General features: G+C 55.3%; 2 protein-coding genes across 2 annotated transcripts; both read right to left on the reverse strand.

Annotated features, from left to right (window-relative positions):
* Positions 1–88: 88 nt before the first annotated feature.
* LOC141973771 (uncharacterized) lies at positions 89–7,091 on the reverse strand. Its single transcript, XM_074932674.1, has 11 exons — positions 6,980–7,091; positions 5,238–5,480; positions 4,623–4,913; positions 4,239–4,336; positions 2,699–2,891; positions 2,366–2,477; positions 1,982–2,228; positions 1,679–1,718; positions 1,289–1,394; positions 1,164–1,210; positions 89–589 (listed from the first exon to the last, which is right to left on the reverse strand). The coding sequence occupies exons 1-10, from the start codon at positions 7,089–7,091 to the stop codon at positions 1,168–1,170; spliced, it is 1,485 nt and encodes a 494-aa protein (XP_074788775.1). The 3' UTR covers positions 89–589; positions 1,164–1,167.
* Positions 7,092–10,003: 2,912 nt separating this feature from the next.
* Positions 10,004–19,527, reverse strand: LOC141973196 (uncharacterized). Its single transcript, XM_074931482.1, has 9 exons — positions 19,416–19,527; positions 14,737–14,985; positions 12,618–12,908; positions 12,282–12,379; positions 11,830–12,022; positions 11,098–11,215; positions 10,657–10,703; positions 10,201–10,266; positions 10,004–10,062 (listed from the first exon to the last, which is right to left on the reverse strand). Exons 1-9 carry the CDS (start codon positions 19,525–19,527, stop codon positions 10,004–10,006), a joined length of 1,233 nt encoding a protein of 410 aa, XP_074787583.1.
* Positions 19,528–21,986: the final 2,459 nt, after the last annotated feature.

Below are 21,986 nucleotides of genomic sequence, written 5' to 3' on the forward strand. Positions count from 1 at the left end.
TATGACCCCACAAGGGCAATGAGGGGACCAGGCAGGAGCTGTAGTGGGGCAGGCAGGCCCTCCAAAGCATAAGCCTTTATTGATTGTCCAGACAGAGCAGGCAGAGTCACGAAGGCAGCCCAGTCAGGCCAAGCTCCAGCAGAGCCCTGGGTTTGGCTGAATATCAGCAGAGAGGGGAGAGGGGTTGGATATGGCAGGAGCATGGGCCGTCTCTCAGCCTGAGCCCCTGTGAGTCAGGGACTGGGAAATCTGGCGTACAGTTCCTGCTTCCAGGAAAGCAAAAATGAAAGCAAATCCTAAAAAAAGGAACTACAGAGTCACATTCAAAGGCCTTAAAATAGCAGTAAGCAAAAGCTGGGAGGTGAAGGGGGTGAGGAAAGAAAAAGCTCACAACCCTCCTTGGTGTCCTGTTTGCTCTTGCTCTGCTGAATTGTATGGGACCCCCAGTGCTGGTCATAGTCACAGGAGAGACATCAGCACTGAGCTGGGGTCATCCTCCCCATCTTCTCCACTCCTTCATTCCTCTAAATGTCTCCTGTGGTCCTGGGCAGGGGCTGGAGTGGCTGATCTCCAGCCTGGCCACCTTCACCTGTGGAGTGAAGAGTCTGCTGTGTGCCTTTGGCTGCTTGGGGAGCTCATGCCACCACAGCTGCCTGCACATGAGTGTCTCAGACAAGCTGGAGCACAGGGCATGCCTGCCACAGTGCGACTCCTTCATCGCAGCTGTGCCCAACCACAGGTCCCCGAAGTTGCCCAACAGTGCCCAGGTGAGAGCAGCATCCCTCAGCCTGACCCTCCTGAGTCCCCTTCCAGCAGGTCTTGTCCCTGGGAGGGATGACACAGCTGTGGGTCCCTCAGAAGGCTGAGCCATGAGCCACACTTTGAGATGCCCATCTCTGCTCTTCCCCTACCCCTGCTCCAGGCTGGGAGCACTCCCTGGAGCCGTGCTCTGCTGCTGCCTGGGGTTCATGGGGTAGAGCCATCCCCACCATCCCCTGGCAAGAGAAGGCTGGGGAAAATGGGGAAACGAGTCAGTGAAGAGAATGAGCAGATGTTTGTCCTGAGGGTCAGGCTCTTCTGGGAGAGCCCTGCTCTACTCCCAGCTTTCACTCATCCCTACAGTCCTTTCTGTGATGGTGGCCCAGGGAATTGTATTTTCCTACCTTTTTAATTATCCTCCTTAGTTTTGCTGGGCAAAGACTTCCTTTTCCTGGAAAGGCAAAGGGAAGTCCTGACTAAGACTTGACACTTCTCATCACCCTGCTGAGCCTGTCACCTTCCTACTCACCTGGAAAGCACGAACCACAGAATCCCTGCAGACACAAGGAGGAGTGCCAACAGCACAACCACCCCAATCACAGTCCCATGCCAGGAGCCTGGAGGGTACCCTGCAACTAACACAGCCAGGAGTGGGTGCCACAGCCTGGGCCATGTCCTGGCAATGGCTCCAACAGTAGCAAAGGGTATATGCAAGGGTGTAGATGAGTGTCTTGGCTTAGGTTTCTTCTAGAATGGAGGATCATCCCATGTATGGGAAACAAAAGGTTTCTTCTGCCATATACAAGACCCCACCACTCCTGTGCTCAGCCAATTCCTCTCCATGGAAAGCAGCCGGGCTGGGAAAAAAGTGAACATGTGGGAGAGAGGCTTGGGCACAGGGTGCGAGGACCTCACTTACCAACAGAGAAGCTGTAGCAGATGCAGGTGAACTTCTCTGCCTGTTGGGGAAGATGGGAGGGAGAGCTCAGGCCACTCCTGCTCCACTGCCCACCCTGGGGACAAATGCCTCCCACCCATGGCCACCAAATGCCCCAGCTGTGGCCAGGGACCCTGGGGCACTGTCCTGCCAGCGCACCCGGGCTCTCAGCACCGGAGCTGGGAGCAGAGCCCGCGCGGCACTGCCGCTCGCCATAGACGCTGCCGAGGGTCCAGGCCCTGGCTGGCCGTGACCCGGAGAGCAGGAGCCCCCCGTGGTGGGTACCTGCTGCGAGCGGCGGACGAGGCGGAGAAGGACCGTGTAGTCCCAGCCCGGCTGGAGGGCAGCGTTGTGGAAACCCTGCCTGCGGGTCCCCTCGCCCAGCACAAAGTCCATGGGGGTGGTGAGGTTGATCACGGCGGCCACGTAGGTGTCGGGCTGCCGGCTGGCGTTGAAGGGCTGCGGGTCCCCCAGGCAGGCGCCTTCCACCGCCGTGCTGTTGTGTGTGGCGGCCACGATCAGCTGGTGCTCCCTGCAAGGCGGGAGGTGAGAGGGCCAGGGGGGACAGGGATGGGGAGAGAGGGAAGGGGGCGGCTGCGGGCAAAGGCTGTCAGAGGGGAAAACCCTCTCGGGGCTACAGAGAGCAGAGCTGCTGGGCGCTGCACTCACGTCACTGCCTCGGGGGGACGGGAGATGGGATAGAGGGGAAGTACGGCTGTTCCTTGGGATGGGGAGATGTCACGGACGCTGCGGCAGCTGATGTCAAGAGGCTGTGCGGTGCCTGGAGGGGAAGAGCTGGGGGATGAGCATCCGCGGGCAGGACAGCAGGGGCTGTGTGAGGAGCAGGGCAGCTGCGGGCAGTGCAGGCTGCAGAGCACAGCTCCTCTGTGCCCAGGCTCCTTGGTGATGGCCACAGGGCCACAGGGCTGGGGACAGAGAGCTGCCTCAGCCAGGGTGCACGTCATGGCCACCCTGGAGGCACCAGGACACAGCGAGCCTTACCCAGGCTGTTGGTCTGAAACTCCCACAGCGACGCAGGCCCAGCTCCAGCAGCCGTGAGCCCCTGCATCGTCACCACGTAGCTGCTGCTGGGGCTGTGCTCAGGCAGCCAGTGCTCAGTGACGGAGCTGCTCAGCCGCAGCCGCTCCATCTCCAGGAAGCCGCCGTCCTGCGCACTCCTGGCCGTGATGTTCAACTGGGGACAGGGGACCGAGCTGGAGGGCAGCAGCTCTGACCTGTCCTCTAGGAACCTGCCCACAGCACACCGAGACAGAGAAAAGCACCCCTGCAAGCCTCTCCTCCCCTGCGCCTGCCCCCCTTGTCGAAGGCTCCTGGAGAAGAACCAGCAGGAGCCTTGGCCCCGTGTGTGGACCTCAAGGGACACAAGAGGACGAGAGGAGGAATTTGGAGCCACTACTCAAGATGTCAGAGTGGCTGCGTCTGTGAGCAAAGGACCAAGCCTCTGTGAAGAGCTGAGCGCAAGAGGGAGGCCGATTGTTTGAAGAGTAATGAGCCCAAGGCCAGGTCACCGGTACGGTATTGCAACAACACAGGCACTGTGGTGACATCCCCCACAAGAGGGGCCCTGAACAACTCTTTTTTCCCATGCAAGACTGGAGTCTAAAGACTCTGTCTACATGAAAATGGGCAGACTAGTTCCCACAAGGGATACAGATGGAGGCCCCCATCTGCCAATGCATCATTTGAATTTCTCATGAGATCCCAGGCCATCCTTGCTGCTGTCAGGGTCTTTATGGAAATGGCATCTTGGGAATATGCAAAAAAAGGAGCTAACTGAAAGCAGGAAAAGGGATTCTTTTCACAAACAGAGCTGTCTGGGAGCAGGGAACTGGTTTGAACAGACACACAAGCAATGCTGTCAGGGCTCCTATTTGCCAGTTTCTCCAGGAAAGAGTGAAGAGGGGCACAAGGGACCAGAATGTCCTCGTCCCTGTCACCCCAGAGAGATCTGTCCTCAGAGCTGGCATAGGGCACACTGGTAAGGGTCTCACCACACCTCAGTGCTAGAAAGCAGGGCTGCACCATGGAAAGAGCCCCAAACCTACAGACAGAGGAGGTGCTTCTAGACAACTCAAAGGAACAGTGCAACTCTCTCAGAAGAATAGGTGTTTTCAGAAGACAATTCAAACCACAGGCTTCCCTGTGCCAGGAACCTGAAACAAGCATGCAAGAGGCACAGGAAACTGTGAGGCCACCCGGGGAAGACACGTCACCAAGTGCTGCACACCAAGCCGCAAAGTCTGCCAAACCCCACCCTGGCAGACCCAGGGCGGAAGCCCAGCAGGCAGGGAGCACCCACCAACTCTCTGGGCAGCTCCACACCATGAGAAATGTTGAGCATGAAACAGAAAATGTTCATGCTTATCACAGCCAGATATTCATTTGGACTGGATGGGGACTGCCAGAGGTTATCACAGTTTTCCCTTCCCCACTCTCTCCCAGGCTGCCTGCACAGAGCTCCAGGCAGGGAGGTCCCTGGCAAGGTCAGGGGCACCACGGGCACTCTGTGGTCCCCTGGTACCTGGTATCCGATGATCTCCCCTTTGCAGGAGGGCAGCGCCTTCCACCTGAGGGACCCTGTGTTGGGATCCAGCCACAGCTTCTCCGGTTTGTCCGGCACTGGAAGCACAAGAGGACGGGGTCAAGCATGAGGCCAACGAGGATTTGTCCCCCACAAAGGCTGCATGTGCCACAGCAGCAGCAACAGTGTGGTGAGTGAGGAGGGGCCCTGCACAGACCCTTCCCCAGAGCACCCCAGGCTCCAAACAGCCCTAGTCGCAGGACCATCACTGCAGGGAGCAGATGCTCAGCCTGAGCTGCTAGGTGAAAGTGACATCTATCCACCTGCCCTACCTGTGACACAGCCCAGAACTGTCCCTTCTCTCCTATACTCATGTGCACATACCTGTTTCCTTTGTCCTGACCAACCAGGTGAAAAGGATTGTGCTGGGAGGCACGGAGATGGTGACACTGTAGTCAGTGAACGGCTGCAGAGGGGGACAGGTGAATGTTCCCTCCTGCCCATGTAGCATCTCCTCTCCCTTCACCTCCTCAGCCTCACAGGGAGGGGAGGAAGGCCCTGCCAGACGGCACATGGCCTGCATGCGCTGGCAGGCATCTGGGAGCCTGCAGGTCCAGTTCAGTTTGATGCTGGTGCTGGAAATCTCCAAGGTCTCAGGGACAACCTGGAGGACCTCTGTGAAGGAAATATTGCAAGAGGGTCAGTCCCTTCCCTTCCCCTCCCAGCCCTGCAAGGGTGCTGCAGTTGGAGAGCCCTGCTCCCCACCCTGCCGGGAGGGAGAGAAAGCAAGAGGCTGAAATCGGTCACTCCAGCTCTCTGGTAGGGGAGCAGCAGGAGTCAGGTCAGGCACAAGGGCTGCCTTGACATAGCCTTTGGTCGCACCTACCATTTCCCCAGGCAGACAGGAGCCTGAAACCTCCTGTGCAGGCACAGACTGCCTTCCCCTGCTCAAGAAGGGCAGAACAGGGCAGCCAGGAGAGCTCCTGATGCCTCCCTTACCGATGCATTCCACGCTGGACCGAATGCGGATCCAGATGCCTCTGCTGTTCCTTCCAAGCCAAACTTCTCTGTATATGGGTTTCCCATGACTGAGGGACTGGACTTCCCTCCCACATTTAACATGGGTGAAGGATGGCTGGAAACCATCAGTGCAACTCAGCATCACTTCTTCGTTCTTCTTGTAACTGTCCTGTTCTGGTGCCAGCTGCAGTCTTGAGTCCCACTGGGGCCTTCGGCACATTTCTGGCAGAAATGAAAGTGGATATTGGTTGGGCTGGGAAGTGATGAAGTGGAGCATGATGGGTGGTAGGAAAAAAATCCCCAGCAATCCCTCTGGTCCCTGAAGTGAGAGGAAAGATGACATATCCATCTGCCAGGATGTGACCCATAGGCAAGGCTTGTTGGGAGGGGGCTCTCCTTGTGCACCCAGCGCATGAATGTCACTTATCCATGAATCTCCTCCCTCCACCCTTGTGTCCAGGGACACTATATACCTTCCTCCACAGCCCACAGCAGACAGCTTCCCAGGACAATCACTCCTGCACTAGGAGACTCTCTCCAGTCACTCATTCAGCCATGTCAGCCACCCCAGCTCAGGATGCCCTTGCTGAGTCATGGCTCCACCAACCCTTCTGTCATGGATGTTTCTCCAGCCATTGATCATCCCTCCCACAGGGAGCAGAGATGCCCCTGTGACAATTCTTGGGTGCCTGTACTGGCTCAGTCAGTACCTCAGCTACTCTCCTTCTGCCCCATGCCACTGTGTAGTGGGACATGAGGATGAGCAATGTCTTCTGCATTCACATCCCCTTCTTTACCCAGACCCTGCCCCTCTTCCCTGCCACAAGCCCTGCTCCCTCCTCCACAACCCCTCCACACCATATTCACCATCCTCGGGGCTGAGCATGCACAGCCCGTCCCAGCTGTTTGCTGAGTGCTACAGGGGGAGGCTTTGTGGCAATGTTTCCTACAAGCAAGCATGCTGGCACCTGAGAAGGAGCTCTTTCCTGTTCCAGCCTCTGCAAGGGGCTCTGGGAGGCCTTAAAATGCTTAAAATACAATCTTCCTTCTCCCAAAGGAGCAGAGAAGGGATCTCACAAGGTTCAGACCATCTTCTGAACAGTCACAAAGAAGTACAGACATGCTGGTGAACAAGTCACTTATGGTCAGGCTTTGCTCTCAAACAACCCTGACTGCAGAAGGCAAGAGATGCCTAGCTGAGCACCACAACCAGAAGCTGTGTCCCACTGATGCACAGCCACGACCTACCCCACGAGCAGGCACACAGCTTCTCCCCACGCCAGGCCCATCCAGCTGGCAAAGCGGCAGCAAATTCCCTTTTGCTCTGCTCTCAGCAGGCAGTGTCCCTCAGGCACACCTGGTGATAGGATGTGTACAGAAAGTGGTAGCCCTGCTCCCTGGAGACCCTGCCCCTGGTTCATAATGCATGAATTCATGCCTGATTCATGCCTGCAGCCTCCAGGGAACAACTGGCAAACTGGCTTGGTGCAGGACATCACCCACCCCTGACTGTCCAACCCAATTCCTTCTTCCCACAGCACCCCAGTGCACCCACACCCACCCCTGTGGTGTCTCCAAGAGACATCAGGTACCCCAGCTGACAGCACTCAGAGGTCTGCCTGGGCTCCAGCGCAGGGCTGCAGGCAGCAAAGATGCATATCAAACTTACAGAAGGAGAAGCATCAAAATCTCTCCAGCAAAGAGGAGGAACCGGTTCTTACCTGTTTCCCAGGGCACTCCTTGGACCTTGGGATCAGGTTCTTCCTGGCCCTGTGCTGTCTGCAGAGATACTAGGACCAGGAGAAACCTCAGAGCCAGCATCTGTAGGGCCATGCTAATATGAAGTCCCCAGGCAGCACTCAAATCTCAGTCCCACTTGCTGCCTCTCAGCCCAGGCATCAGTAACTGGCTGCAAGACTTGCAGCCACAGGAAGAAAACAGACACATGGGGAAATCTCATGAGAGAAGCTTCCTCTTTGGGGGTGGAACCTCCCATCAGCGTCAGTACTGCTGCCTTTTGCTGCCTTTTTTCCCTAGGGGCTCCTGCTACTCAACAGAAGAACCCCTGTCACCAAGTTTCCAGAGTTTCCCCCCTAAACCATCGTAGTTACCAGAGTGCATTCAAGAAGCACTACTCCTATTTCTGAGGCAACGTCCTTGTGCTTCTGAATGCCTCTGCATGGGGTTTAGAGTTGTGATGAGTCACTGCACTTCTCCTCAATGATCACAGGAGATGGAGGATCTCTGAGAAAGCACATAAAGAGATGGCAAGAAGCAGAGATAGGAATGGGGATGTGAACTGCAAGGAGTACCCCAAGGTCTGAAACAGTCCTTTGCCCTTCTGAAAGATACACTCAACCTGCTCCTTCTCTCATTCTTCCCTGCTCTTCTATCCCCAGCTGCTTCCTCTTCCTCCCCATCCTCTGTCCCCAAGTGTGCAGACCACGCTGCCCTCCAGTGCCAGCTGAGTGCCACCTCGGTCCCAGAGGGATGGGTAATCAGACACGGGGGCTGCAGAGGAGCAAAGACCATGCTTGACCCTCAGCTTTTGCCCATGTCACATGCACAGGACACACTCCTGCCCAGGATGAGTATGGGGGAGTGCCACTACTCATAGTCCTCAACACAGCCCCCATCCAAACGCACGTCAGAGCTGCCCAGCACAGCCCTGAGGGACTGTGTGTGGAGGCTGTCAGCCACAGCTCCAGCCACAGCAGCCCTGCTCACAGCTTCCCCTCAACAAGGTGCTGTTATCTCAATATCCCACAGACAATGAGCCCCCACAAGGGCAATGTAGGAGACCAGGCAGGAGCTTGGGGTGGGGGGAGCAGCCCCCTCCAAACCACGAGCTTTTACTGGTTGTTTGGACAGAGGAGGCAGAGTCACAGGGATGACAGCCCTGGGTCTGACTGGAGCGGGGCAACCCAGGAGGTGGCAAGAGCACAAACTAACCCTCCGCTTCCCCATATCCCAACCCTGCACATTCCCCTTTCCCAACCAGCAGCAGTCACACGGGGTTAAGCTCCCTCCTCCCCCCTCTGCCCAATACCCGTTGAGAGCAGCTCCGTCATGCACGCAGGTCACGCTAACTAAAGTCCATGATAAGGAAATGCTTTGGTCCCAGGGACCAGCTGCAGGTACCACGATGATGGTCAGACAGCTCATATGAAGGACTCCTGTCCCAGTTTCAGCTGGCATAGAGTTAATTTTTCTTCTTAGTAGCTAGAATTTGGATTCAATATGGGATTTGGTATGAGAAGAATGATGATAATACACTGATATTTTCAGTTGTTGCTAAGAGATCAAGGACTCTCCAACTCCCTCTGTCCTGCCTTTGCGCAGGTGTACAAGAAGCTAATGAAATATTCCATATCATGTAATGCCATTTTCAGTACATAAAGGAGGGATGACTGAAGGAGGGCATTCTCCCTCGCTCCTGGGATTGCGATTGTGGGATCTTGGTATTTCAGGATCGCTAGCAGGGAACAGGCTGGGTATCAGCTGGCAGGTGGTGAGCAGTCGCATTGTGCATTAGCCATTTGTACTTTCTATTATTGTTATTTCTTTATTTTATTACAATTACTAAATTGTTTTTACCTCAACCTATGAGTCTCCCTACCTTTACTCCCCCAATTCTCTTCCCCATCCCCCAGGCAGGGGAGGGTGAGCAAACAGCTGCGTGGTGTTTGGCTGCTGGCCGGGTTTAAAGAACAACACTGCCAAAACATGTCTTTACTGGCATATGCAGGTCATCCCAGGCTAAATAAAGGCCGGAGAAGAGAGTGCTTGATTGCCCCATCTTCCAGCAGTGTGATCTTCACCAAGTAGAGCCTTCGGGCAGCCTCCAGGCTGCACAGGGCACTGGCATCCCTCAGGGCAGGAGAGGCAGTGGCTGCTGGAGGCTGCACCCAGGGCAGCAGCCGAGATTGACCAGATCCCAAATGCTGCAAGATGGAGATTTCCCAAGAGGGTCAGCGTCAACTGCACCTCACAAAATGGGAGACAAGCATCAACACCCACCAAGGGGGTCACAGACCAACACAGAGGTCCAACTCAGCCTAGTTGAGACCATGCTACTTGTAGGATGGGGAGGAAGGAAAGTAGCAACCTGAAGCATTGCTCTGGGAGCACAAGGCTTCTCAGACATGCTTCCTCGGGGCTGCCAGGGGCTGGAAAAGCCTAGTCCGAGCTCCTCCATGAAGATTCATAGGGACAGGGCTGTTACACAAAAAACAGGGAGGAAACACGACAAGGTGGGAGCCATCGCATGGCAGGCAGCCCTTGAAAAACAGAAAAATTTATTGGTTGTTCAGACAGAGCAGCACAGCAGTGTGGTCAGGCCAAACGTAAGAAGCAGCCAGGGGCTAGGTGGATATGGGAATATGAAGCTGGGAAAGATGGATTGGGACCCAGAGAGATGCTTCAGTCTCAGAGGACAGTTGTAGGCACCAGGACACAAGTGAGATGGCTTTGCCAAAGCACTAGAGGACTACCAGAACACGTCCTTGCTGGCACAAGCAGGTCATCCCAGGCCTTGGGCTGCTCCTGCTCTGTGACAGAGGATGCTGGAGCTTGATGAGGAAGAAAATTTGAGGGGGAGCAATAACCCAGCACAAGCTATATGAGGTCCTGCTTCCGGCAGTGGAGGACCGAGCCTCAAGAAGGGGCTATGGGAAGTGCCATCAGCAATGAGCCTCAGACGTCCACCCCATCTTCTCCTCTCCCTCACTGCGCTGATTGTCTCCTTAGGACTGCAGGACAGGCAGGGGCTCGAGCAACGGCTCTCCAGCCTGGCCACATTTACCTGCAGAGACCAAGGGCACTCAGGGCAGAGGCTGCTGTGTGCCCTCAGCAGTGTGGGGAGCTCAGGCCTCCACAGCTGCCACTGTTTACCCTCTCCCTGCCATGTTTGAGAACACAGGCAGGACAATCCATCTCCCACCTGCATCTGCAAGAAGACTCTCCTTGATCACGCAGTAATTATCCAAGTTCTCATAGGGCTGGAGCTCTGGGGGGATGACAGAAATAGCATGAGGGACTCAGGGGCCATGGGGGAAGGAGCAGGGCAGACCCAGGCAGTCAGAAGCACTGGGGGCTGGAAGGCACCCTGGGTCACGCACCAGCAGGGCAGCAAGGCTGGGCAGGGTGAGCACAAGGGACATCTCCCAACCCTCATGGGCGCCGTGGGGCGACCCCAGACAGAAGCTGCTGGAAGACCCAGCCAGAGGAGGCTCTTGGCTGGGGATAGCAGATGTGGGACATGCTCTGGCAGACCAGCCAGAGCCAGCTGGGCTGCCTGCAGCCACCACAGGATGGCAACAGGTTCTCCTGCAGTAAAGCTGTTCCTCTCCTAGTTCCAACCTCAGCCCTACAGCCCTCTCTGTGATGGGGACCCTACCTGTGTAATGATCCTCCTCGACTTTGCTGGGCAAGGCCTTCCTTTTCCTGGGAAGGCAAAGGGCAGTCCTGAGTCAGGGGAGAGGCAGACCTGGACCAGGGCCTTGCTGAACCCAGCAGCAGAGGCATGGAGGACTGTGGACCCTCCCTCTGGGCCTCTCATGAGCTGGCAGGCATTGCTCATCAACACCCCAGGCGACAGCAGCAGTGGCAGCAACAGCAACAAAGGAAGGGGTCTCAGCATGGACGGTCCCTGCCCCAGCCCCAGGGAAGATGCTTATGAGCCCCAGCAAGCCAAGCTATGGTAGGACCAGCCAACAGCATCCTCCACACCCAGAGAAGGGTGGGAACAGCTGGGGAAACCCCTTCTCCATTCCCTGCCACCCTACAGCACAGCATGGCCTGAGGCAGAGCAGCGACTCCAAGTCTTCTGCCTACTCACCTAGACAGCACAAACCACAGGATCCCTGCAGACAGGGGGACCAGCACCAGCACCACCACCACCACCACCACTACTGTGACTGCTGACCCCGGCCACAGTCCCAGAGACTGTCCTGAAACTAACACACAGCCAGAGTGGGTGCCACAGCCTGGACCATGTGACAGCAACAGCCCCAAACTTGGCACTGGGTGTGTACATGTGGTGTAGACATGTGTGTCCAGGCTCTGCTGTCCTGGCTGCTGCAGGGACAGGCAGCAAGGCACAGTCTTCCTCTGCCTTCACATCTGCTGGACAGGGCAGGGCAGAAGGAGGCTCTGGAGCAGAGGGACGTGCCCCATCTTCCATACGCAACCGGAGGGTCAGGAAACCTGCTCAACCGGACTGCACACAGCAAGAGGACACACAGACCCAGGCTCAGAAGCCCTAGTGCTGTCTGACCTTGAGCTCCAAGTGCACATGCATGCAGGGATGGGTATAATCTTGAGTGGAAGAGCGGAGGTGCCAGCTCTGCTTTCACATGCACAAATATGGGCTGAAGCTCTGGGGACCAGGCAATGCACTGCCTTGAAGCAGGACTCACCCAGCCCCATGGCTCTCAGGGTGCCCACACTCCCCACCTCTGTCCTGGTGGGGACAGGGTCAGAACACACACAGCTCTGGAAGCTGCTCCAGGCTCAGGGCTTGCTGCCGGGGAGGCCATCACAGCCAGACCCAGGGCAGAACAACCATTACCTGAGATGTAGGTTTGAAATTCCAGCAGTGACGCAGCCCCAGCACCAGCCACCGTGAGGCCCTGCACTGTCACCATGTATTTGCTTCCTGGTGCCTGATGAAGTGGCGTGTACTGAGTGACAGACTGGTTCACCAACACCTGCTTGAATTCAAGGAAGCTGCCATCATGCGCTCTCCTGGCTGTGATGTTCAGCTAGAGGAAGGATAGAGAGTGGTCGAGAGCAGCACCGACCTCCCACTCCCACTCAGGTCAGTTGTGTGGAGAAAGCCTGCTACTGATGTCTGGGGACAGGAGAGGACCTGATGCTACCAGAAGCATCAGCAGTGTAGAGCTGATGGGCCATGGCTGAGGAGGGCTCACACCTCTACCCAGGCTGCCTGCACAGAGCTCCAGGCAGGGAGGTCCCTGGCAAGGTCAGGGGCACCACGGGCACTCTGTGGTCCCCTGGTACCTGGTATCCGATGATCTCCCCTTTGCAGGAGGGCAGCGCCTTCCACCTGAGGGACCCTGTGTTGGGATCCAGCCACAGCTTCTCCGGTTTGTCTGGCACTGGAAGCACAAGAGGACGGGGTCAAGCATGAGGCCAAGGAGGATTTGTCCCCCACAAAGGCTGCATGTGCCACAGCAGCAGCAACAGTGTGGTGAGTGAGGAGGGGCCCTGCACAGACCCTTCCCCAGAGCCCCACAGGATCCCAGCAGTCCTGATCCCAGTACCATCACTGCAGGGAGCAGATACTCGGGCTGAGCTGCCAGGCAAAGGGCACCTTTACATTTCATGTAGACATACCCGTTTCCTTTGTCCTGAGGAGCCGTGTGTACAGGATTGTGCTGGGGGGCAGGGAGACAGTGACACTGTAGACAGTGAAGGGCTGCAGAGGGGGACAGGTGAATGTTCCCTCCTGCCCATGTAACATCTCCTCTCCCTTCACCTCCTCAGCCTCACAGGGAGGGGAGGAATGTTCTTCCAGCCGGCACCTGGCCCAAATGTGCTGGCAGGCATCCGAGAGCCTGCAGGTCCAGTTCAGTTTGATGCTGGTGCTGGAAATCTCCAAGGTCCCAGGGACAACCTGGAGGATATCTGTGAAGGAAGCATTGCAAGAGGGTCACTCCCTTCCCCTCACAACCTTGCAGCCAACCTCTGCCATCCCCACTGTTCCCTCCCTAGCCTGTTCCCAGCTCACTGTGGAAAAGGCTATCTCCCAGACTATGCTCATGCACTGCCTGCACCTTCCTCGGGCCCTGGACCATTCCCAGCGGTACTCTGGGGGTTGCAGTGACTGTGGGAAAGTAAGACCAGGTACTTGTGACCTCTCTGCAACTACCACTCTGGGGCTAGCAACTGATCTGGTCCCTTTCATATCAACAGTGACTTAGCCAACCAACACAGCAGCCACAGCAAGACTCTCATGCTCTTCTCCAGGCTGACCCATCTAGCTGGTCTGGGCTTGCTGCCTGGCATTCTACATGCAGGGGCTTGTCCTCCTCAGTGCTGTGCAGGGCGCCCCAGCTGCCAGCAGTGCAGACACAAACCTGGGATGAAGCAGTAGTTTTCTCTGGAGTGAATGCCCATGCTGTGCCCTGACCACCCTGAGCACAGGGCACTAATGCTGTGGGACATACACAGCACTGGTCTCCCTGCCTGCAGAGAACAGACTGAGAGCACTGGGAGAGCAGCTGCTTTGCTCACTTACCCACACAGGTCAAGTTCCCCTCCATACGGTGCCAGCGGCCTGTGCTGTTCCTCACAAACCAGCCACTGCGAGGAATCATGGAGCCTTCCCTTGTGTTGAGCTTCACACATTTGAGCTCCATGGGGGGAGGCCAGTGCCCCTCAGGGCATCTCATCTTCACCACTTCATTTGGGTTGAAGGTCCCCCATTCTTGGTCAAATATAAATCTGGAGTCCCACTGGGGCTTCTGGCATCTCTCTGCACTGACAAGACGGGGAGGCATTAGCAGGGCAGAGGGTGGCCCTGCAGGCCATGCCAGTGGATGGAGCAGGGAATCCCTTCCCATGGCACAGCAGGGTGAGAGATGGAGCTCCAGGACACCATATAGAGCAGCCCTCCTGCACCAGGCTCTCAGCAAGGGGATGAGGACAAGAAGGGCTCTGCACTGGAGCTGGAGCTCTGAGGACTGGGGCACCCATGTGGGGCTCATACTGTGCACAAAGCCTGCACAGAGACTGATGGACCAGCATTTGACCCAGGTGCCCTGTTCATCCCTCACATAGGACACCACCACCCTGAGTCCTCCTGAGAAGGCAATAAAGCCTGAGCCTGAAAGCTGGCTCCTGCAGTGACGGTGTGCAGCAGACACTGGGAGGGGACACCAGCACATGAGGAGCAGGCCAGGCCTTTGCCCTGCCCACACAGGCTGAGAAGACACAGGGAACAGAGTCCTGTGATCTCCCAGGCTCTGATGCAGTGCTCTTGGCCGCCTGTGCCACAAACACTTGTCAGACCTACAGGACTGTAACCCCCATCTCCTCTACACTCGCCAGAATCCTTCAGGGAGACCCACGTCACTCATGCACCTCCACCAGGAACCTCCCAGCCACCCATGAATCACAGTCTGGAGCCCTGCACACCGGGCTCCTTGCCGTAGCCTGGCATGAGCAGCTCTGGCCACTGCCCCCCACCTTGAACCCAAAGTCTCTTCCTGCCAGGACCCTCAGGGACTGAGGCTGGCAGCAGCTCCCTCCCCACCAAGGCTCCCACCCACTGGTTAGCCATAGGCTGGACACAGGTCAGGCACAGGGGCTGCCTAGACACGGCCTTCAGCAGCACCTACCATTTCCCCAGGCAGACAGGAGCCTGAAACCTCCTGTGCAGGCACAGACTGCCTTCCCCTGATCAAGAAGGGCAGAACAGGGCAGCCAGGAGAGCTCCTGATGCCTCCCTTACCGATGCATTCCACGCTGAACATGGACTGAATGTTGATCCATCTGCCTTTGCTGTTCCTTCCATTCCAAGTTTCTCTGTATACAGGTTTCCCATTGCTGATGGACAGGACTTTTCCTGTACATTTGACATGGGTGAAGGATGGCTGGAAACCATCAGGGCAACTCAGCATCACTTCTTCGTTCTTCTTGTAATTGTCCTGGTCTGGTGCCAGCTGGAGTCCTCGGCCCCAGTGAAGCCTTTGGCATGTTTCTGGCAGAAGTGAAAGTGAGTGTTAGTTGGGGTGGGAGGTTTTGAGGAGGGGCTGGGGTATGTGTTGGGGCATCATCAATCCCCAGCAATCCCTCCATCCCTGAAGGGAGATGGAAGGTGACACATCCATCTGCCAGGATGTGACCTGTAGACAAGGCTTTTTGGGATGGGGGTCTCCTTGTGGGTGCATGCCAACCAGGGCTGAGGCCTGCTCAGGCAGATGATGGATGAGGATGTGTCAGAATTCAGTGGAGGAATGGTCTCAGGTACCAAAAACATCTGAGTGGCCCCAGTCAGGCATCAGAAGTGCATCCCTGGCCACAGTGGTGATGGTGGAAGCTCAGAGATCAATGAATGGGACAGGATTTGACCATGGAACTCTATAAGAGGTTATCTCCTCACACCCTGCTTACCAATGCACACTACGTTCCTCTCAATGTGGATCCAGACATCACCGCTTTTCCTCCCCAGCCACACATCTCTGTTTAGAGATCCAGAATAATTCAAGTACTGAGCTCTCCCTGCACATTTGACATGGGTGAAGGATGGCTGGAAACCATTGTTGCAGCTCAGAGTCACTTCTTCATTCTTTTTGTAATTCCCACGGACTGGAGCCATCTGGAGTCTTGGGTCCCACCAGTCAGGCCTTTGGCATATTTCTGTCAGAGCTAAAATTGGGTGAGTATTTCTGGGAGGTGACAAGAGGAGGCTTGGGACAAGTCTCTTCTCCCCATGACTCTGGCCACTCGTCCTGACACACACAAGGGTCCCTCTACTCCCATCGTGTGCCCAGCAACAGTTCAAAGGCACAGGGCTTATTTTCACCTCTATCTCCAGGACTCCCAATCTTCCTCTGGGTTCCACCCACCCATGGGGTACTTGAGACCAAATTCTCTTGACACCCCTCATGCCCAGGTGAGCAAAGCAGCAGTGACAGCCTCCTCCACCAGAGTTCACCCAAACCCAGAGAAGCTTCCCAGGGAAACAAGCAGCACAAAATGCCAAAGCTTTAAGCTGAAACCCTTCAGCTACTCCTCCTTCTCCCAGGTTCACAGAGACAGCTGTCCATGTGGAGCCAGAAGACACTGACCAGGAAGGGTTCCTGCCTTTTAACTCCTCCCCAGGAGCACAGATCCTGGCAGCCCCCTGCAGCAAGGTGCTCAGATAAAAGATGCCCTGGCACTGACGGGACAGGGGGGAAAGCCAAGGCATCCAGGTCTCCCATTCCTGGACTGTCACCCAGGTGGGGCTGAAGCACAACCATGTCACAGAGGGTCTGTCACCAGCTCAGGACCCTGGGTCAGGGTGATGTGGGGCTGTGCTTACCCTTGCAGGTAGCAGTCCCATTCCACAAGGTCTGGGGCCCCTTGGAAATACATCTGATCTCAGGGACCGATGGCACATACTCCCCAGCACAGCTCAGCTGCACCAAATCGTTCAAGGCGTAGCTGCTCTGGTGTGGGGTAAACTGCAGCTTGGGGTCCCAGTCGGAGGGAACTTTACATCTTCCTGTGTGCAAAGGACATGAGGGAGAGCCCTGAGGGTCACTGGGCTCCAGCAGTGTCCTCGGGGGGGGGTGAGGAGTCCCCACCCAGAGGGCTGCAGGTCCCCCTCACTGCCGAGGGGTGGCAGAGATGAGAACCTCTCAGGATGAGGCCCCAGATCCCAGGTGCATTAACCCTCCCTGCACCCTCGGGCCCTCCTGCCCACCCAAGTGCTGTGGAGGGATCCCAGCCAGTGGGATGCAGCAGCCCGGTGGATGATGCTCTCTCCCCCAGAGACAGGGGCTGTGAGGTGCACCAGACCCAGTGAGTCTCTGCTGCCATTGCACACCCTTCCAACCTGGTCCCACGAGGCAGCTGCCAGTACCAAGATCCTGCCTCCAGACCTCCACATCCAAGTTCACAGCACTGGCCACAAAGATCACACCCCACTCTGTGCACCCAGCCTTTTTCAGCTCATTTCACCCAAAATAAGCCTGCCTTGTCCTGCCCTGGTAAATGTGTCACCCAAGACTTGCTCACCCAGTGCAAGCTGACTCCATGAGGAGGCATCAGGATAGGAGGTGGCCTCCCTTAAATTAAGATGTAATACCTTTCTTAAGCTACACGCATCTCTACAACTGCCCGCTTCCTGCCAGCTGGGACATATGGGGCTGCAGTCACTTACACTGGAACAGGGGCATCACCATACTTCCTTTATCTGGTAACAGGTTTGCACACCATCTTCTCAACCCTACACCCTGATGCTTCACCACAAAGGACAGTGGCGAGCCTTTGAGACCACATGTGTTGTCCACATAGGAAACTTCTTCCCCCACAGCTGGACACCTCCCAGTGCCGTCAGAACACACACTTGCTGTGACAGCCAACAGCCCTCACAGACCTGAAATTCTTGACTTGTTCCCAGACTAGTTAGGTATCCCTGGCACGCACCTTCCCCCCCTCCCGTCATTAAACCCTCCTGAAGCAGTGCATCCACCCTCACACTCTTGCCCCAGAGTGACATCCAGGATCCTTCCCACCTCAGCAGAGTCCATGCTACCTGCCTCATACCAAGCATTTGACCAGGGACACCAGCCAGAGAGGATGAAACCCCTCTGCTGTGGGAAAATCAACTATGCTTCAAAGAGCAGATTTCCACCTGTGGGGAGGAATGGCTTTTTCCTATTGGTACCTGTCAGGATAAAGGTCCCAATGACTGGGTGTCACCAAGATGCTCTACCATCTGAAAGGCTAGGCAGAAACACCCTTACACAGAAAGAGGATGGAGGATGCAGTAAGAGCACAGCCTGGCTCAGTCAGGAGGTTGACAATGACCTACAAAGCAAGAGGACACAGTGACAAGCAGGTTACTCTCCTAAGGGAGTAGAAATCAACAAGAAGAGCCACTGAGGAAACAGCTGGCAAGGTCAAGGCATGAGAGGGGACATAGGAGAAATGGGAGCACTAGGCTGTCTCATGCAGACCTCAGTGGTGAGAGGAAGGTCAGCAAAACTGGGCCATGGGCACTGTCAGCAAGTAACACAAGCCTTTGTTGTTGAGGTGTGGTCTAGAAAATGCATGTGGGTCATTCCGATGTTGATGGCTATCCCTGAACAGTGAGGACACAGGACACAAAGAGAAAGTGAAAAAAGCACATGTCCATGGCAGACATGATTTCTTGATGACACTTGAAGAGCACCAACCGCAACAAAAGCCCCTGTGGGGCTTTGGCTTGGCACCAGGACTTTTCTCTCAGTGCAGATGGAGGCAAGCTCCGCCTCTGCCTGCTAGGCTACCTACAATCCAGATTCCAACAGCCTCCTTTGGTGCTGCAGATGCCAACAGCACAATAAAGGATAATGGCCAGAACCTCAAACTGGTGCCCCACACCTCTTCTGCAGACATAGATCCAAGAAATCTCACCCAGCCACTCAGAGCCAACGCCTCTACCGAGCCCATCACAGGGTCCTTCACTTGAGACTCTTCAGGTCAAGGAAGACAGAGCTGTGACTACCAAGAAGGCTTCTCAGGTATGGGCTGTGGGGAACAGGAGAAAGGGGCAGAAGGTGCTGCTGAGTCGAGGGGAACAGGTTCCATCCTGCCCTGGATAGCTGAGGGGTGCCCATTGATGGAGGGGCAGCATCCCTACGGCCACCAGCAATGGGTAACATGATTCATGACCCATCCGCTGACTTGGCAAGCCACTTCTGCTCCCATTTCCTTGTTGAGAGAATGACTCATACCTCAGGCCCCCACACCCCTGGTGCAAACAGCATCCATTCCTCTTGTGCCGTACAGGCACCTCAACACGTATCGACAACCCTAGGGCAGAGCACACAGTCTCCCATAGGAAAGCCCACAGTCTCCCTAGGAAGAGCCCAGCAGACAGTGAGGAAGTGATCCTAGCCCTCCCGGCACAGAGAAAGAACAGAACTATGCTGTTAAAGAATAATCCCACTGAACTACAGCTCCCCCAACTCCAAGGACAACAACAATAGGAAAGAGAAGGCGTCCCAGCTAACACAGGGATTCATCTCACAGCTCTCCACATCTTTGCTGAACACCACCACTGCCTTCCCCTGCTGCCTGGATCACCCCAGAAAGGCCACCACTGCTCTGATTGCCCCGGCTTCATCTTTCCACAGTGCAACAAGAACTGGCCACCTCCTGCTTCCAGGGACGCTGCCTACTCCCTGAAGGGACACTGCAGCTCCTGTGCTCCTGGAAGCTTTCCCAGCACACGGAGGCTTGCTCTCCTCGATTCCCAGAGCTTCACCCCACCACAACCCAACGGATGCCTGAGTGTCTCAGGACTGATGCAGACACCAGATTCAGCCCTCCACAACAGAGCCAGCACGGGGTGAACAAGGTATAGCCACATAGCAAACGTTCAGGGAGGAGCAGCAAAAACCTCTTCTGTAAGAGAGAGGCACAACCTGCTCTTACCTGCCTCCTTGGCTGCCCCCTGATTCTTGGGACCAGGGTCCTTCTGTCCCCGTGCAAGCAGCAGAGGGGCAAGGACCAGGAGAAAGGCCAGAGTCATCCCTTGCAGATCCATGCTAGCATGAAGTCCCTGGGCAGGACTCAGCCTGAGTCACTCGAGAAAGGTATCTGTGCAACCCAGAACAGGAGAGGTGCAGACACAGAAATGAAACAGCCACTCAGGGAAATCACATGTGGTGCAAGAAGCTTCCTCTTTGGAAAGAGACCATCCCGCCAGCTGCAGAACTGCTCCTCATCCATCTGCCTGCAGGCAGCAAATCCAGGCTTGATGGGGTCTTCTGGATGCCTTGGTCCAGCCTTTTGACAGCTACCTCAGGCCTCCATAGCCCTGCTCCCACAAACACCCCCAAAACCTTCTCAGGTCTGTCTCACTCCTCTATCACTCCAGATAAAGCAGTAGATTTTGAGGAAAACACTCCTGGTTCACCTGCCCAAGACCACACCAGGGTGGTCTCACAATGCACCACTTTTGACTTGAAATCAGTGTACTTATTACCTTGAACTGACTAAATGCCATCAACAGACCTTCCAGATCTGACAAGTTCCTGAACCAGCCAGATGTGGGTCGTTTCTGTTCTCCTGCTACCCTGCTCTGAGCTACACTTTCTCAGTGCTTTCTAGGATGTGAAGCGCCTTGAGATGGTGTGGGAATACAACAGAAGATTGGCGACGAGGATTGTAAGCACACTTAAGTAACTTGCAGCTGGAGTGCCAAAAACCACACATATCTCACTAATTGTTGCTTAGCCCTGTGTGCTTGATGGGTAGAATGTCTGTATTTAGATAGCTCAGGCCTATGAGAGATCTCAAAGATCCTTGATATTCCTGTCCTGCTGTGGGAAAAGTCAAAGCACAGTGGAAAAGTACGCCTGCAAAAATCCCTGATAGAAAAAGGCAAAAGCAGCAGGCCAGGGTTCTTCTTTTTCTTTTTCACTTTTTTCCCTCTCTTTGCCTTGACTATCAAGGACCGAGCTCTGCGGTGCCTGCATCCCTGCTTGTGTGCCTCTGCCCAGGTCTTGCTGCAGAGATCCCTCGAGTTGCTAGATAATAGGAATAAACTTACTCTTTGCATTTCATCCGTGGTTTGTGGTTGTTCTTGTGTCCTGCCTGTTGTCCTTGCTCACACAAGTGGACAGTGCACACAGTACTGTGGGTAAGAGGGTCTTCTTGGAGCTGGATGGAGAAGACTTATTCCTGTCCCTGGCTAGGCCAGGCAGGGTCTTTGGGTGTGGGAGGAAATTCCCCGGGCACTCCTCATTTTGGGCCATAACCCAAGGCTGGCTTACTCCCCCAGTCTCCTGTCCCTGAAGACAGCATCACCAAGCTCTTCTCTGAACCCTTTTCCAGCTCACACACTGTTGCACAGTCTCAAGATTCCAGAGTCCTGTCTCCCTTTGCTCTCACAGCTTGCCTGGGCAGCTCCTCTTTCAACTCTGTGGTTTATAAGGCCTCTCTCTCTCTGTTTCCTTGGACAGAGGAGCACGATTGCTCTATGGCCTCACACAATCAGTGTTTTGGGAACAGGTGCTGTCACCCAGGGTGCTCTTTACCACCTGTCTGGGACCAGCTGGCCCAGAGCTCCATGGCAGATCCTTTCCCAGGAACCACCATCTTCAGCACCACAGGACAGCACTTGGTGTATCTACCTGCATTACACCAGTAGAGCAGCAACACTGAGGTGTTTCTGGAAGCTAGGTCTCTCCTAAGATCTATTCAGAACATCAATACAATTCCAGCTGTCTCATATACAGCTGTTGTGAGATTAATGGGGTAAAGTCTTCTAGCAAGCTTGCAGCAAGAAGAGCAGCAACACTAAGTCATGTCCTTCCTGTTTTCTGGGCATTGGGAACCAGGGGGGTTTTGTGCCTGTGCAGCCAGCAAAAGTGCAAGAATCCAGGAGAAGGGGCACAGCCAGAACTCCCTCCATAATGTCCTCATAAAATCCCAGTATTAGATGTAGACACTCTCACTGCCTGTCTTTGCCATACGAAAGAAGCAAAACTAGTGAACGAAAACAGACAAGCTTCAAAAATGCCCGTGTGGTGCAAGAGGCTTCCTATTGCGGCTGATGTGTTTCTTTTCCCCTGTACTGAAATGCACTGGGGCCTAGCAATCTGTGTCTGGCCTCTTCTTTCTTAGGAATTTACCATTTTTTGAGATTTGTTGTCTTCGTGTATAGCATGCACTAGAAAAATGCTGAAGAAATACTGAAAGCCACTGCACTCAGTCATATGCCTAGCTCTTACACAGTCCAGGGTTGGAGCTGCTAGTTCAGTTGATGGTGCCTTACTTCTCTGGGAACTGCACAGAGGAGTTCAAATGAGAAAAGGTTTCCAAGGGACTGTCAAGTCACGCAGCAACTCATTAGTCCAAACTCGGCATGGCATGATCAATGGGAGGTGATGAGCTCCAGCTCCGGGAGACCGCTCACTGCGCTTCCAAGAGCACATCACGTGCGGGCTGTGCATACTCTGCACACACTGCTCTAGCCCTTGCAGCAGGACTAAGTCTCAC

Source organism: Athene noctua, chromosome Z (genome assembly GCF_965140245.1).
Source record: "Athene noctua chromosome Z, bAthNoc1.hap1.1, whole genome shotgun sequence".
Classification (NCBI taxonomy): domain Eukaryota; kingdom Metazoa; phylum Chordata; class Aves; order Strigiformes; family Strigidae; genus Athene; species Athene noctua.

What these genes read in the sequence shown, in the direction of transcription:
- LOC141973196 (XM_074931482.1), bottom strand. Translation starts at nt 19,527, where the DNA reads ATGGATCTGCAAGGGATGACTCTGGCCTTTCTCCTGGTCCTTGCCCCT. An exon ending in ATTTCAAACCTACATCTCAG is followed by an intron (nt 11,216 to 11,829) that starts GTAATGGTTGTT and finishes GCTGTGTGTTAG; the next exon opens with TTTCAGGACAGTCTCTGGGA. An exon ending in CTGTGGTTTGTGCTGTCTAG is followed by an intron (nt 10,704 to 11,097) that starts GTGAGTAGGCAG and finishes TTGCCTTCCCAG; the next exon opens with GAAAAGGAAGGCCTTGCCCA.
- LOC141973771 (XM_074932674.1), bottom strand. Translation starts at nt 7,091, where the DNA reads ATGGCCCTACAGATGCTGGCTCTGAGGTTTCTCCTGGTCCTAGTATCT. An exon ending in GGTCAGGACAAAGGAAACAG is followed by an intron (nt 4,337 to 4,622) that starts GTATGTGCACAT and finishes TTGTGCTTCCAG; the next exon opens with TGCCGGACAAACCGGAGAAG. An exon ending in GGGAGATCATCGGATACCAG is followed by an intron (nt 2,892 to 4,238) that starts GTACCAGGGGAC and finishes CCCTGTCCCCAG; the next exon opens with TTGAACATCACGGCCAGGAG.